The 13,511-nt window shown below is 43.1% G+C and overlaps 1 protein-coding gene across 1 annotated transcript in view; it reads left to right on the forward strand.

The window, feature by feature from the left end:
* The window catches only part of LOC126335151 (rab3 GTPase-activating protein catalytic subunit), a 471,879-nt gene that overhangs the window by 427,409 nt on the left and 30,959 nt on the right, over positions 1 to 13,511 (forward strand). Inside the window, exon 10 of the mRNA XM_049998120.1 lies at positions 5,876 to 6,183. Within this exon, the coding sequence (XP_049854077.1) occupies positions 5,876 to 6,183 (308 nt within the window). The remainder of the gene's footprint in view (positions 1 to 5,875; positions 6,184 to 13,511) is intronic.

Genomic DNA, 13,511 nt, shown 5'->3' on the forward strand with positions numbered 1-13,511 from the left:
ACCGGTTGGGAGAGGGGATTGCTTGACCACACGCCCCTCCATATCTACTTCCGGTGACGCCTATAGACTGAGGATGACACGGTAGTCGGTCAGTACCGTTAGGGTTTCCGAGATCTGTTCGGACAGAGTTTAGCTTTTGTTTAGTTAATACAGAGTGGAACCAATAGGGATTGTTCAAAACCATAGGACGAAATTTGAACGTGATCCGAGGGAGCACAGGATACTTACGCTTTTCAGCCTTCCATTGGCGTCAAAGATTGACGAAAACGTCCTCCTGTTCCACATCGTACTGCGCACCCTCGATTTCGATCGCGAAATGTGTGGGAATCAGAGGCCACCAGAAAAAGGCGGTGGTTTCTTTGGCGCCCTTTATGCTAACCCTGAGGCCATTCTGTGTCCATTCTGACCGGCGGTTTGTCTGAATTGCTTTCATCGGCCTCCTTTAAGAAAAGCGCGTGATTCCAACGCAGTGCGTGAAGTCGGGACAAGTGGTTAAAAATGTAAGATAGAGTGTGGCGACCCTCCTAACGCGCAACACATTCACCCGTGGCGTTGGGCAGCATTGTGGTGAAATTTGGTGCCAATGTGACATCATTAACGCACCTTACACGAGACATGGCCTTTTTCACATATGCGGACACCTTGCTGTTTAAAACGACGTCGAGCCCGAGGGTGAGGCATTTGCACCACTAGAGACGAAATTTGTAATCTACATCTACATGACTACTCTCTAATTCACATTTAAGTGCTTGGCAGAGGGTTCATCGAACCACAATCATACTATCTCTCTACCATTCCACTCCCTAGCAGCGATCGAGAAAAACGTACACCTAAACCTTTCTGTTCGAGCTCTGATTTCTCGTATTTTATTTTGATGGTCATTCCTACCTATGTAGGTTGGGCTCAATAATATATTTTCGCATTCGGAAGAGAAAGTTGGTGACTGAAATTTCTAAAAAGATCTCGCCGCGACGAAAAACGTCTTTGCTGTAATGACTTCCATCCCAATTCGCGTATCATATCTGCCACACACTCTCCCCTGTTACGTGATAATACAAAACGAGCTGCCCTTTTTTGCACCCTTTCGATGTTCTCCGTCAATCCCACCTGGTAAGGATCCCACACCGCGCAGCAATATTCTAACAGAGGACGAACGAGTGTAGTGTAAGCTGTCTCTTTAGTGGACTTTTTGCATCTTCTAAGTGTCATGCCAATGAAACGCAACCTTTGGCTCGCCTTCCCCACAATATTATCTATGTGGCCTTTCCAACTGAAGTTGTTCGTAATTTTAACACCCAGGTACTTAGTTGAATTGACAGCCTTGAGAATTGTACTATTTATCGAGGAATCGAATTCCAACGGATTTCTTTTGGAACTCATGTGGATCACCTCACACTTTTCGTTATTTAGCGTCAACTGCCACCTGCCACACCATACAGCAATCTTTTCTAAATCGCTTTGCAACTGATACTGGTATTCGGATGACCTTACTAGACGCTAAATTACAGCATCATCTGCGAACAATCTAAGAGAACTGCTCAGATTGTCACCCAGGTCATTTATATAGATCAGAAACAACAGAGGTCCCAGGACGCTTCCCTGGGGAACACCTGACATCACTTCAGTTTTACTCGATGATTTGCTGTCTATTACTACGAACTGCGACCTTACCGACAGGAAATCACGAATCCAGTCGCACAACTGAGACGATACCCCATAGGCCCGCAGCTTGATTAGAAGTCGCTTGTGAGGAACGGTGTCAAAAGCTTTCCGGAAATCTAGAAATACGGAATCAACTTGAGATCCCCTGTCGATAGCGGCCATTACTTCGTGCGAATAAAGAGCTAGCTGCGTTGCATAAGAGCGATGTTTTCTGAAGCCATGCTGATTACGTATCAATAGGTCGTTTCCTTCGAGGTGAAAAACCTACCCGTTAAACGCGGTACTGCTGTTTCAGTTCTGAATAACCGGTACTTTTATCTATTTCTTTGGTTTCGTTTAGAAGAGGCGCTTTTCTATTTTTTTACTAATAACCGCGTAAAAGATGGAAATAGCAATTAGCCGTAGCAGCACGTCTTTTTTTTATAGATCTTATGAGCATTGTCATTGTTGTTGTGTGGTCTTCAGTCCAAAGACTGGTTTGATGCAGCTCTCCATGCTACACTATCCTGTGCAAGCCTCTTCATCTCCCAGTACCTACTGCAACCTACATCCTTCTGAATCTGCTTAGTGTATTCATCTCTCGGTCTCCCTCTACGATTTTTGCCCTCCGCGATGCCCTCCAATACTAAATTGGTGATCCGTTGATGCCTCAGAAATATGTCCTACCATCCGATCCCTTCTTCTAGTCAAGTTGTGTCACAAATGCCTCTTCTCCCCAGTTCTGTTCAGTACCTTCTCATTAGTTATGTGATTTACCCATCTTATCTGCAGCATTCTTCTGTGGCACCACATTTCGAAAGCTTCGATTCTCTTTTTGTCTAAACTATTTATCGTCCATGTTTCACTTCCATACATGGCTACACTCCATCCAAATACTTTCAGAAAAGACTTCCTGACACTTAAATCTATACTCGATGTTAACAAATTTCTCTTCTTCAGAAACGCTTTCCTTGCCATTGCCAGTCTACATTTTATATCCTCTATACTTCGACCATCATCAGTTATTTTGCTCCCCAAATAACAAAACTCATTTACTACTTTAAGCGCCTCATTTCCATATCTAATATCCTGAGCAGCACCCGATTTAATTCGACGACATTCCATTATGCTCGTTTCCATTTTGTTGATGTTCATCTTATATCCTCCTTTCAAGACACTGTCTATTCCGTTTGTAAATAGAGCTTTATAAAAAGGAGTAATTTTTACTGCTGAAATTTACATCGGTTTGAAATACTGCGTTATTATAGAAAACGGAAAAAGCGATGAGTGCTATTTTAACGACAACGCCAATGGGTACGACCGACAGACACATGGCGCAAAGACTGGTACAGCTTAGCTGAGACACTAATCTTGCTGTTTCTGTGTGTTGTGGCTTAAGGTATGCGTGTACCTGCAGTGTGAGAGACTTGGCCCCCACCTGATCCACACTGTAGTGCCTCGCTGTCGCCTTCGGACATCCGTTGTATTGCAGAATGGCACCAGTTGTGGTCTGGAAATATTTTTAAGAACTCGCGGAGCAACGAAGTACATTTGATTTAAAGCATTAAAGGTTTGTGCGTCATTTGTATGAAATAGAAAAGAGGAAAGAAAGGATAGTAACAGGACTAGATTAAAAAGTTGACAACAATAATTCACAGTAGGCCACAAAAACAGAAAGTAGCTCAGTTGCTGCCTCTGTATACATACTGTGCCTTTATCCGCTTGTAGTCCTTGAAAACGGGCAGATTAACACGAAAAACGGAGTCGTTCAACATGACTTTCATCCTTCGGCACTGACTATTCGTAATGCCCAAATAGTGTTATGATCCCCGTTTGCATCATGATTCTAAAACAGAGTTTCAAAGAATTAGAATAGTGGGATAATACTGTAAATTTCTTGTAGTATTCCGTCAGTTGGCGCATTTCGAGAAAACCAGAGGACGGTGAATGGAGTAGGCTTTTTTTAATGTTTTTATTTGTCTGTACAATGTAATATTTTGTTGTGTGTGTCTCGATACTGCGTGAGTCAAAAGTGTTCAATCTTTGTTAGATTTCTATATTTAATCCAGTAAATAAAATCCGAAGATAGTTTATTTCAGAAACCGGCTATTTTGAGCCGTTTTAACAATCAGGTTGAAGTGGTGTGGGGGAAAAAACGATACAAACAAAAACGAGTTGTTTCAGCGGTTTTGTAAGAGAGCTGATGACAAAATATGGATATATGGATACTTTTTCCCAAAAAAAATCTACATGTATTGGCGATATTTTCTGGTTCGCTATATCGACGAATCGATATCGAAACAGTAGTATCGATTCCCGATGTTTTTATTTTAAATTATTTTTTTTCACAATTTTCGTTAAATATTTGAAGTTGGTCTTTCGAAATTCTAGCAGAACATAATTTTACTTTCACTGTGTGAAGGAGTCTTACTACGTTTTGAGCTTTCATCACGTCCAGTCTTTCTGTTTGTGTAGCAAGTGTAGGTGACCCAAAGAAGAAGTGCGATTGCACTGCTGTGAGGGGGGGGGGGGGGGGGGGGAAATACATTAACAAGATATCCGATGTGAAGAAATAGCAGACCACTTGCAGTAAAAAAAAAAAAAAACAATTTTTAACGCAACTAGTGCGCTGTTTCTTCAATCCGCATTCTTCAAAGAAAGTTGCTGAAAATGATGAAGAAAGATCTAAATGACAAGAGTAGTCTTTGCGGTGGGCGGAGACGTCTGAGAAGAAATGCTGACGTAATCGACGCTCGGCGCCACCAACAGAAAATGCAGCATTTAACTTCACCATGCAATTTTGACACTACAGCTGATAGGTCGCTGGCGTTTGCAGAAATGAAAAAAACAGGGAAGTCGACATGAAGTGTTCCGGACAAATGCGATATGTGATGGACCAATCGGACACCTTTTATTGCGTCACTAACCTGCAATTACCATTCTTAGCAAAGTGGTTATCTCCAAGCGTGACCGTTGCATCGTTTTCCTTTAAATTCCTGCTCTGAGGGGGATAACAAGGTTGCTAGTTTGTGGGTGTACAGATTTTCTGTTAATAAATCAATACTTAAATATACAGCTCTGAAAGTGGCAGTATATTTACAATGTACAGCCGATATTTTTACAGGCCAGAAATGAAAAAAACAGGGAAGTCGACATGAAGTGTTCCGGACAAATCCGATATGTGATGGACCAATCGGACACCTTTTATTACGTCACTAACCTGCAATTACCATTCCTAGCAATATTCTTCCCGTCAGTATATCGATAGTTTTTTCCGATACATCGAGGGCTGACAAAGAAATCTTCCTCAGTATACAGGTTGAAAAGTATTTAAAACGACAAACTCTGGGATGTTGTAGGGGACATCAAAACTAATATTTTTCCCTAATGTCCTTTTATCCTATGAGGAGTATTTAAACCGGTAGAGGAACTGTGCTCTGGGTGGATAATCAACTGGTTCCAGATTGTGGACACACTGTGAGTGAAATGGACGTAACAACTGCTCTCGAAGAACTTTTCTTACATTCGTCTGATTCGTCCCCCATGTTACGTGCAATTGAAAAAATTGCATGAGTGCTGATTGAAAGATACAGCTTCCTTTAATTGCAGCGTTCTTACCGTGCGACGGTGTCCCAGTCCGGGTAACCTGCTAAATGATACGGTCTCAAGCAGACGTTGGTACTCAGCAGCAAAGGTCGTATGATCAGGGATACGGTGATTAGGATGTTGTTGATAAACCCGCTGTGCAGCTCGTCCGTTGTGGTGTGCTACGTAGTACGCACCAACCATATCCGTGTATTCACTCCAGGTGTATCGCTCCATTAGTAAACAGAGACAATGCACTACTACGCTGGGGGAGAGCAGTTGCCTGCAACTGGAGAACGTAATACGCCCTCTAAGAAATGAAGAGCGTCATACGCCCTCCACCGGTTTAAACAATCCTGATAGGAAAAAAAAGACATTAGGAAAAAAATATTTGTTGTGATGTCTCCTGCAACCTCCCAGAGTTTGTCGGTTTAAATACTTTTTACCCTGTAGATATATCGGAGGCCCGATATTTTTAAAAACGTCGATAGTCCTAGCTCGTCGGCAGCTTTGAGCTTCATTTCACATTTGTGCGTCGCTATAGGAGACAGTTATGGGATTTTGGAAAAGTGACCCTGTAACTGCGTTGCGCAGTGTGCATTCCGAGAGGCGTGTACTGCACGGGTGCGCTCTGTCGGTTCTGTTTCAGAGTCGGACGAGGAGTTCTTCGACTGCTCGGCGGACGCGCCCGCGGGCGCCGGGGGCGGCGGCGACCGGCCGCGCCACTCGCTGTGGAACCGGCCCGCGGGCCGGCTGTCGCGCCACCCGCAGCTGCGGCTGCTGCGCACGGGCGAGCCGCTGTACGTGCCGGTGACGCAGCAGCACACGCCCAAGACGGAGGACCAGCAGCAGGAGGACGAGGACGTGCTCGTCCAGCTGGGCACCGACGAGCGCGCCGCCCAGCTGCGCGCGCGCATCATGAGCGCCGCCCTGCTCTCCGACATGGAGTGCTTCAAGGTGGGGCCCGCGTGATGCGTGTTCATTTCCAGCAGGTGGCGCCCCGCAGCTCGTAAATGTTCCACCACCCTCCTCATTTACCGCCGAGACCTGCTGATAAAACTTCTCTGTTCAACGAGTTTCGGTCATAGACCATCGTCAGGTTCATAAAAACGTTTACACCGTCATACTAAGGGATATTAAATCGGTCAGATAATAAAATCCGTGAATTTGTCACTGTTGTCACTATTGTAAATTACATCGCCAGTCATAAAATTTGCAGACACTGCACTCCTTCGTGCTATACCAACTCCCAGAATTAGCACTACCAACGGACATACAACATACTCTGCATGTATTGGGACATACGACATACTCTGCATGTATTCTACAGAATGTACAATACTCCATTTCATACCGCTAATTTTCAACTTTGGTATAGCAGCAGTGAGTGCAGTGTCTGCACATTCTTTTATTTATTCATTTGTCGTATGGTTTTTTTAAGCATAGTCTCTGTATACAGATCAGACATTTAAAACTGTTTGTCGGAATATTTGGCGAAATACACATCACATTACAAAAAAAGTGGTATTAAACGTTGTTCACCTCGAAGACGGACATCCACTAACATAACGCTCTACTCCCCTGCACCACACCTGGGGACGAGAGGGGGGAGTGACTTTGAAATGACGGCCGCGGTGGCCGAGCTGGTTCTAGGCTCTTCAGTCCGGAACGGCGCGACTGCTACGGTCGCAGGTTCGAATCCTTCCTCGGGCATGGATGTGTATGATCCCTTAGGTTTAAGTAGTTCTAGGGGCCTGACGACCTAAGATATCAAGTCCCATAGTGCTCAGAGCCATTTAAACCATTTTTGACTTCGAAATCTTAAATAGGAACCCCTATTTTTTACTGCAGATTTGGATTCTCCGTGAAAAAATATGTAACTTTTTTATGAAACATTTCTATCGTTTCATAATAGATGGCGCTGTAATCGGCAAATACGGAAATGAGGTGACAATTGTTGCAAAACGGTACTATCTTAAACAAATACACAACCGATTGCCACAGTCGAAGTACTTTTTCATATTTTTGATAATGCTTTCAAGTGACGGCACCCACAATCGAATGACGCACAAACCGCGATCATGCGCTCAGTTCCCGATCAGACTGTACAACTGACTTGAATGATTCGAACTGTACACATCTCGTCCCAGTTGTTCCACGATGTTAACTATTGCTGATAGGGTCGACATCATTTCCGCGTACTTTGACGCTCATAGAAATGTTGACGAAGCTCGTCCGGAGGTCTCTGCTCCCCGATAGGGACGAAAATGACGCTTGCTGCAAATCCTCACATTGGTTCTCGAAAAACTGCCGAGGTTCAGGAATTTCGCAAAGGAGTCCTCTACGAATACTACATGCACACAAATCGTATCCATTTCATTTATCGATACAGAAAGAACAGCATGGTGACGATTTTCTCAGTAGCCTTAATTTCTGTAAATGGATACAGGATCAACTGGAAGTCAATGATAATTTCATTTCACAGATATTTTCCTCTGATGAATCAAATTTCACGAATCGTGGTCAACTGAATCGACATAATATCTATTATTGGTCAGTGGAGAAGCCCCCTTGGTGAGTAAAGTTGAACATCAACGCCATGGAGTGTCAGCGTTTGGTTCGGTCTTCAAACGTGGCCCGCACGTTCCTCCGATTTGACTTCTGCCGACTGGCTAAAAGTGAGAGTTTACCAACAACCCCCGAAGATACGCGGCAGCAAATTCGCAATCAATGTGCAAACATTAGCACAGAGACACTAATACATATCGATTGCCATTCAGACACGTAGTTGCAATATACATTAGAAACAACAGACAACATTTCGAACATCTGCTGCACTGAAACAGTTGTGAGAGGAAAGGGGACTCACAGTAATCAAGCAGCCCCAGATAGTGCGAGGCAAGGGGACTCACCAAAATCAAGCGCCCCAAAGGGAACACATTACTACTACCTCCATGTCGTTGTTTCTGGGTAACGCCAAATGTAGTTCATCAATGCATTGCAGGAGGGTAGAAGGTGTCAAATAATAGCATTTTCCCAAATATCAAATAATGTACATTCCTAATCGGATGTGTATTTTGTGAGGTGTTAACATTTTGCAAGAATTGTTACCCTATGTTCATATGTGCCGACTATGGCGCCATCTATCATGAAATGAAAGAAATGTTTCATACAACAGTTACATATTTTCTCATGTAGAATCCAAATCTGCAATAAAAATAGGGTTTCGTATTTAAGATTTCAAAGCCACTCCCCGTCCAGCCCCCGGGGGTGGTGCAGGGGTCGAGCATTATGTTAATGAATGTCCCTCTTGTAGGAGAACAACGTTTATGGCCACTTTTTTCTAAAATCCGATGTGTATTTCGCCAAATATTCCGACAAACAGTTTTAAATGCCTTGCCCTGAACAAAAGGCAATGTCCTAACTGACTGACTCAAAATCGCACAGCCCAAACGGATAAAAACAGAAACTTGAAGTTTGGTGGGTAGGGGTGTGTGTGGATCTTACACTGTAGGCATCGTTTAAGAAGAGAATGTCCGAAATCCCAAACTTCAGGAAGTACATTCCATCTCAACATTGTCAAAAGCTTTCTTCAAGTTTACAAAGTCTATAAATGTAGATTTGCCTTTCTTTAACCTATCATCTAAGATTAATCGTAGGATAAGTATCGCTTCGCATGTTTCTGCAGTACCCAAACTGATCTGCCCTGAGGTCAGATTCTACCAGTTTCTTCATTCTTCTGGAAATAATTCGTGTCAGTATTTCACATCCATGACTAACTAAACTACTTGTTCGGTAATGTTCATACCTATCAGCACGTGCTTTCTTTGGAATTGGGATTATTACTTTTTTCTTACAGTCTGGGAGTATGTCCCGTGTCTGATACATCTTGCATACCGGTTGTAATATTTCTGCTACGGCTCTATCTCCCAAGGCTTTCAGTAGTTCTAACGGAGTGTTGTCTACACCCGGGGCCTTTTTTCGACTTGAGTTTTTCAGTGCTCTGTCAAATTTATCTCTTAGTGTCATATCTCCCATCTCATCTTTATCTACTTCTTCTTCCCTTTCTATAGTACTACCTTCAAGTACATTTCCCATGTATAGCCCTTCTAAATATTCCTCGCAAGTTTCAGCTTTCCCCTCTTTGTTTAGTACTGGTTCATCTGAGCTCTTCATATTCATATGGCTGCTTCTTTTATCTCCAAAGGTCTCTATCATTTTCCTGTAGCACGTATCTGTCTTCCCGGTAGTTACAAATGCTTCTGTAGAATTCCATTAAATCATTCCTTCCTAGTCACTTTGCACTTTGTCACTTTCAGTTTTTATGCGTTTATATTCGCTTTCGTCTGCTTCAATTGCTGAAATGTAGTATTGTCTCCTTTTATAAATTCAATATTTCTTTTGATATCCAAAGATTTCTGCAAGGCCATTTCATTTTACCCATTTAATCCTCTACTGCTTTCAACAGTCTATGTATAAAAGCTACCCATTCGTCTTCTACAGCGTTTCTTTCTCCCGTTTCTCTCAATCTTTGCCTAATGCTTCCTGTGAAACTCTTAACAAGCTGTGGTTCTTTCAACTTATTCAGGTCCCATCTCCCAAATTTCCTACCGTTTTGCAAACTATTCAGATTTAATGTACAATTCATAATCACTAAATTGTGGTCAGAGTCCACATCAGCCCCTGGAAATGCCTTACAGCTTAAACTCTGGTTTGGAAACACATGCAATCTGAAACCTTCCAGTGTCTCCAGGTCTCTTCCACATTTACAGTCTTTTTCGTAATTCTTAAAGCAAGTGTTAACGATGATTAAATTATGCTCTGTGAAAAATCTGCCAGGGGGCTTCCTCTTTCATTGCATTTCAGCCTATCATAATCTGATATTTTTCTTTTTCTTACTATTATTACTACCAAATTCCAGCTACCCCTCACAATTAAATTTTTCTCTCCCTTAACTGTCTGAATAATTCGTTCAGTCTCTTCATCATCTGCGGAAGTGGCTGACATACACTGAAGTGCCAAAGAAACTGGTATAGGCATGCGTATTCAAATACAGAGATGTGTTAAAGGGCAGAATACGACGTTGCGGTCGCCAACACCTATATAAGACAACGAGTTTCTGGCGCAGTTGTTAGATTGATTACTGTTGCTACAATGACAGGTTACCAAGATTGAAGTGAGTTTGAACGTGGTGTTAAAGACAACGCACGAGCGATGGGACACAGCATCTCCGAGGTAGCGATGAAGTGGAGATTTTCCCGCACGACCATTTCACGAGTGTACCGTGAATATCAGCAACACGGTAAAACGTCATCTTCGACATCGCTGCGGCCTGTAAAAGGTCCTGCAAGAACGGGACCAACGACGACTGAAGAGATTCGTTCAACGTGACAGAAGTGCAACATTTCGGGAAATTGCTGCAGATTTCAATGCTGGGCCATCACGAAGTGACAGCGTGCGAACCGTTCAATGAAACATATCGAAATGGGCTTTCGGAGCCGAAGGTTCACTCGTGTACCCTTGATGATTGCACGGCACAAAGCTTTACGCCTCGCCTGGGCCTGTCAACACCAACATTGGACCGTTGATGACGGGAAACATGTAGTCTGGCCCGACGTGTCTTGTTCTAATTGTGTCGAACTGATGGACGTTTCCGAGTATGGACGCAACTTATGAATCCATGGACTCTGCATGTCAGGAGGGGACTGTTCAAGCTGGTGGAGGTTGTGTAATGGTGTGGGGCGTGTGTAACTTTGGTGATGTGGGACCGCTGATACCACTGTAACAGCTGACAACACCCTGTCTGATCACCTGCATTCATTCATGTTCATTGAGCATTCCGATGAAATTCGGCAGTTCCTGCACACAGTTCGAGTGGCTCCAGGAACACTTCTCTGCCCACCAAGCTCCCCAGACATGAACATTTTTGAGCATATCTGGGATGCCTTGCAACGTGCTGTTCAGAAGAGATGTCGACGTTCTCGTACTTATGCTTTATTATGGACAGCCGTGCAGGATTCATGGTGTCATTTTCCTCCAGCACTATGTCAAACATTAGTCGAGTCCATGCCACGTCTTGTTGTGGCTCTGCTGCGTGCTCGCGGGATACCTATACTGTATTAGGCAGGCGTACCCGTTCTTTAGCTCTTCAGTGTATTGTCTTTTACTACCGTGGTGGGAGTTTGCTTAATGCTTGTCTTGGCTACGATAATGCATTTATCGTGATGCTCGTAGTGGCTTACCCGCATTCCTATTTTCTTATTCATTTTAATGCTTCTGCATTACCTCTATTGACTTTTGTATTTATGATCTTGTACTCACCTGACGAGAAGCCTTGTTCGTCATGCCACCGAACTTCGCTAACCCACAGTATATCTAACTTACAAACTATCCTTTTAAATTTTCTAACCTATGCGCGCCATTAATGGATCTATAAATTCAGCTCCGAGCTGGAGAACACCGAGAACACCGATTTTGTTTTTCCTGATGACGACATTCTCCAGAGTAGGCCCGGAGCGTAGATCCGAATAGATAACTGTTTCACCTCCAGAATAATTTACCCGAGAAGATACCATCATCATTTAACCATACAGAAGAGCTGCACGTGTTTAGGAAAAATAAGGGATGTAGTTTCCAATGCTTTATCCGTTCCCAGTATCAGTACACCGAGGCCATCTGGTTCATTTTACGAGGCCAGATCACTCAATAATCCTGACTATTGCCCAGGAAACTGCTGAAAAGGCTGCAGCATCTTCTGAGGAGCCACAGGTTTGTCTGCCCTCTCCACAGGTGCCATCTGTGGTGGCTGCCGTTATGGTATGGGTGGCTGTGTCGTTAAGCGCGCAAGACACCCCACCACGGCGAGGTCCATGGTTCATGTATCTGTCCATTATTTGAAATTCTGCTGGTCACAGATCTATGTAATCGAAAGCGAATTCACAAGTGATGTCTTCATAGCCGTGAGTTTGGCGAGTTGACTCCAGTAGCTCCCTACCCGTTGCGATGTCGTTCACTGCAAATTTTTGCAGGAGAAAGTCTGCAGTGGGGGGCCGACTCGGTAGTTTACAATGACTTAGGGATGTAATAATTCATATGTCCAAAGGTCTTTTATGAATGATGCTTTCCAAAAAAAAAAGGTAGCTTACGTGTATGTGCTGAAATGTCCTTCCAGCAAGTCTTTGAAGTGACAGGCCTCATTTTACAAGGTTGCTTGGTATCGTTCTTTATGTGACGCGGCAGACGGCAGCCATATGCACTTTTGGAACTAGTATCCATCGAAACCCTTTTAATGCAATTCTGATGATGGCTTAAACTGAAACGCGTGAAGGTGTATAGCTTTAAAAAAATGAATATGATGAAGACTGAAAATCAAATTAAGAAACCTTTTTGACAAATGAGTACTATGTGCCAGTCAACCATAAGGCTGGTTTGATGTAGCTCTTTATACTAATGTGTGCTGTGCAAGCCTCTTCATTTCCGACTAACTTCCGGAACTGACATTCTTCTGAATCTGCGTATTGTATTCATCTCCTGGTCTTCCTCTACAGTTTTCAAGCTATAGCATAAATTAGTTTTCACCCCAATTCTCCTCAGTACCTCCTCATTAGTTACGTGATCTACCCATCTAATCTTCAGTATTCTTCTGTAGCACCACATTTCAAAAGCTTCTATTCTCTACTCTAAACAGTTTATCGTCTATATTTCACTGCCATACATGGTATACACCATACAAATACTTAAAAAAAAACCACCCAGTGTTAACGAATTCCTCTTCTACAGAAGCGCTTTTCTTGTTATTGCCAGCTCCACTTTTTATATCCTCTTTACTTTGGCGATCATCAGTTATTTTGCTGGCCAAATAACAAAACTCATCAACTACTTCAAGTGTCTCGGTTTTTAATCTAATTCTCTCACCATCACCTGATTTCATTCGACTACACTCCATTATCCTTGTTTTGCTTTTGTTGTTGTTTATCTTATGTCCTCCTTTCAAGGCATTGTACATTCCGTTCAACTAATCTTCCAAGTCCTTCGCTGTCTCGGCAAACCTCAAAGCTTTTATTTCTTCTCCCTGAACTTTAATTTCTATTTCACTCTCTTCTCAACCACTGCTTCGCTCTCTTGCTTCTAGACCCTTGTAACTGCCGTCTGGTTTCTGTCATGTTGTAAGTAACCTATCGCTCCCTTTGTTTTACTCCTGCTACTTTGGGAATTTCAAAGAGAGTATTCCAGTCAACATTGTCAATAGCTTTTTCTAAATCTACAAATGCTATAAACGTAGCTTT

The sequence above is a fragment of the Schistocerca gregaria genome, chromosome 2 (assembly GCF_023897955.1).
Source record: "Schistocerca gregaria isolate iqSchGreg1 chromosome 2, iqSchGreg1.2, whole genome shotgun sequence".
Lineage (NCBI taxonomy): Eukaryota > Metazoa > Arthropoda > Insecta > Orthoptera > Acrididae > Schistocerca > Schistocerca gregaria.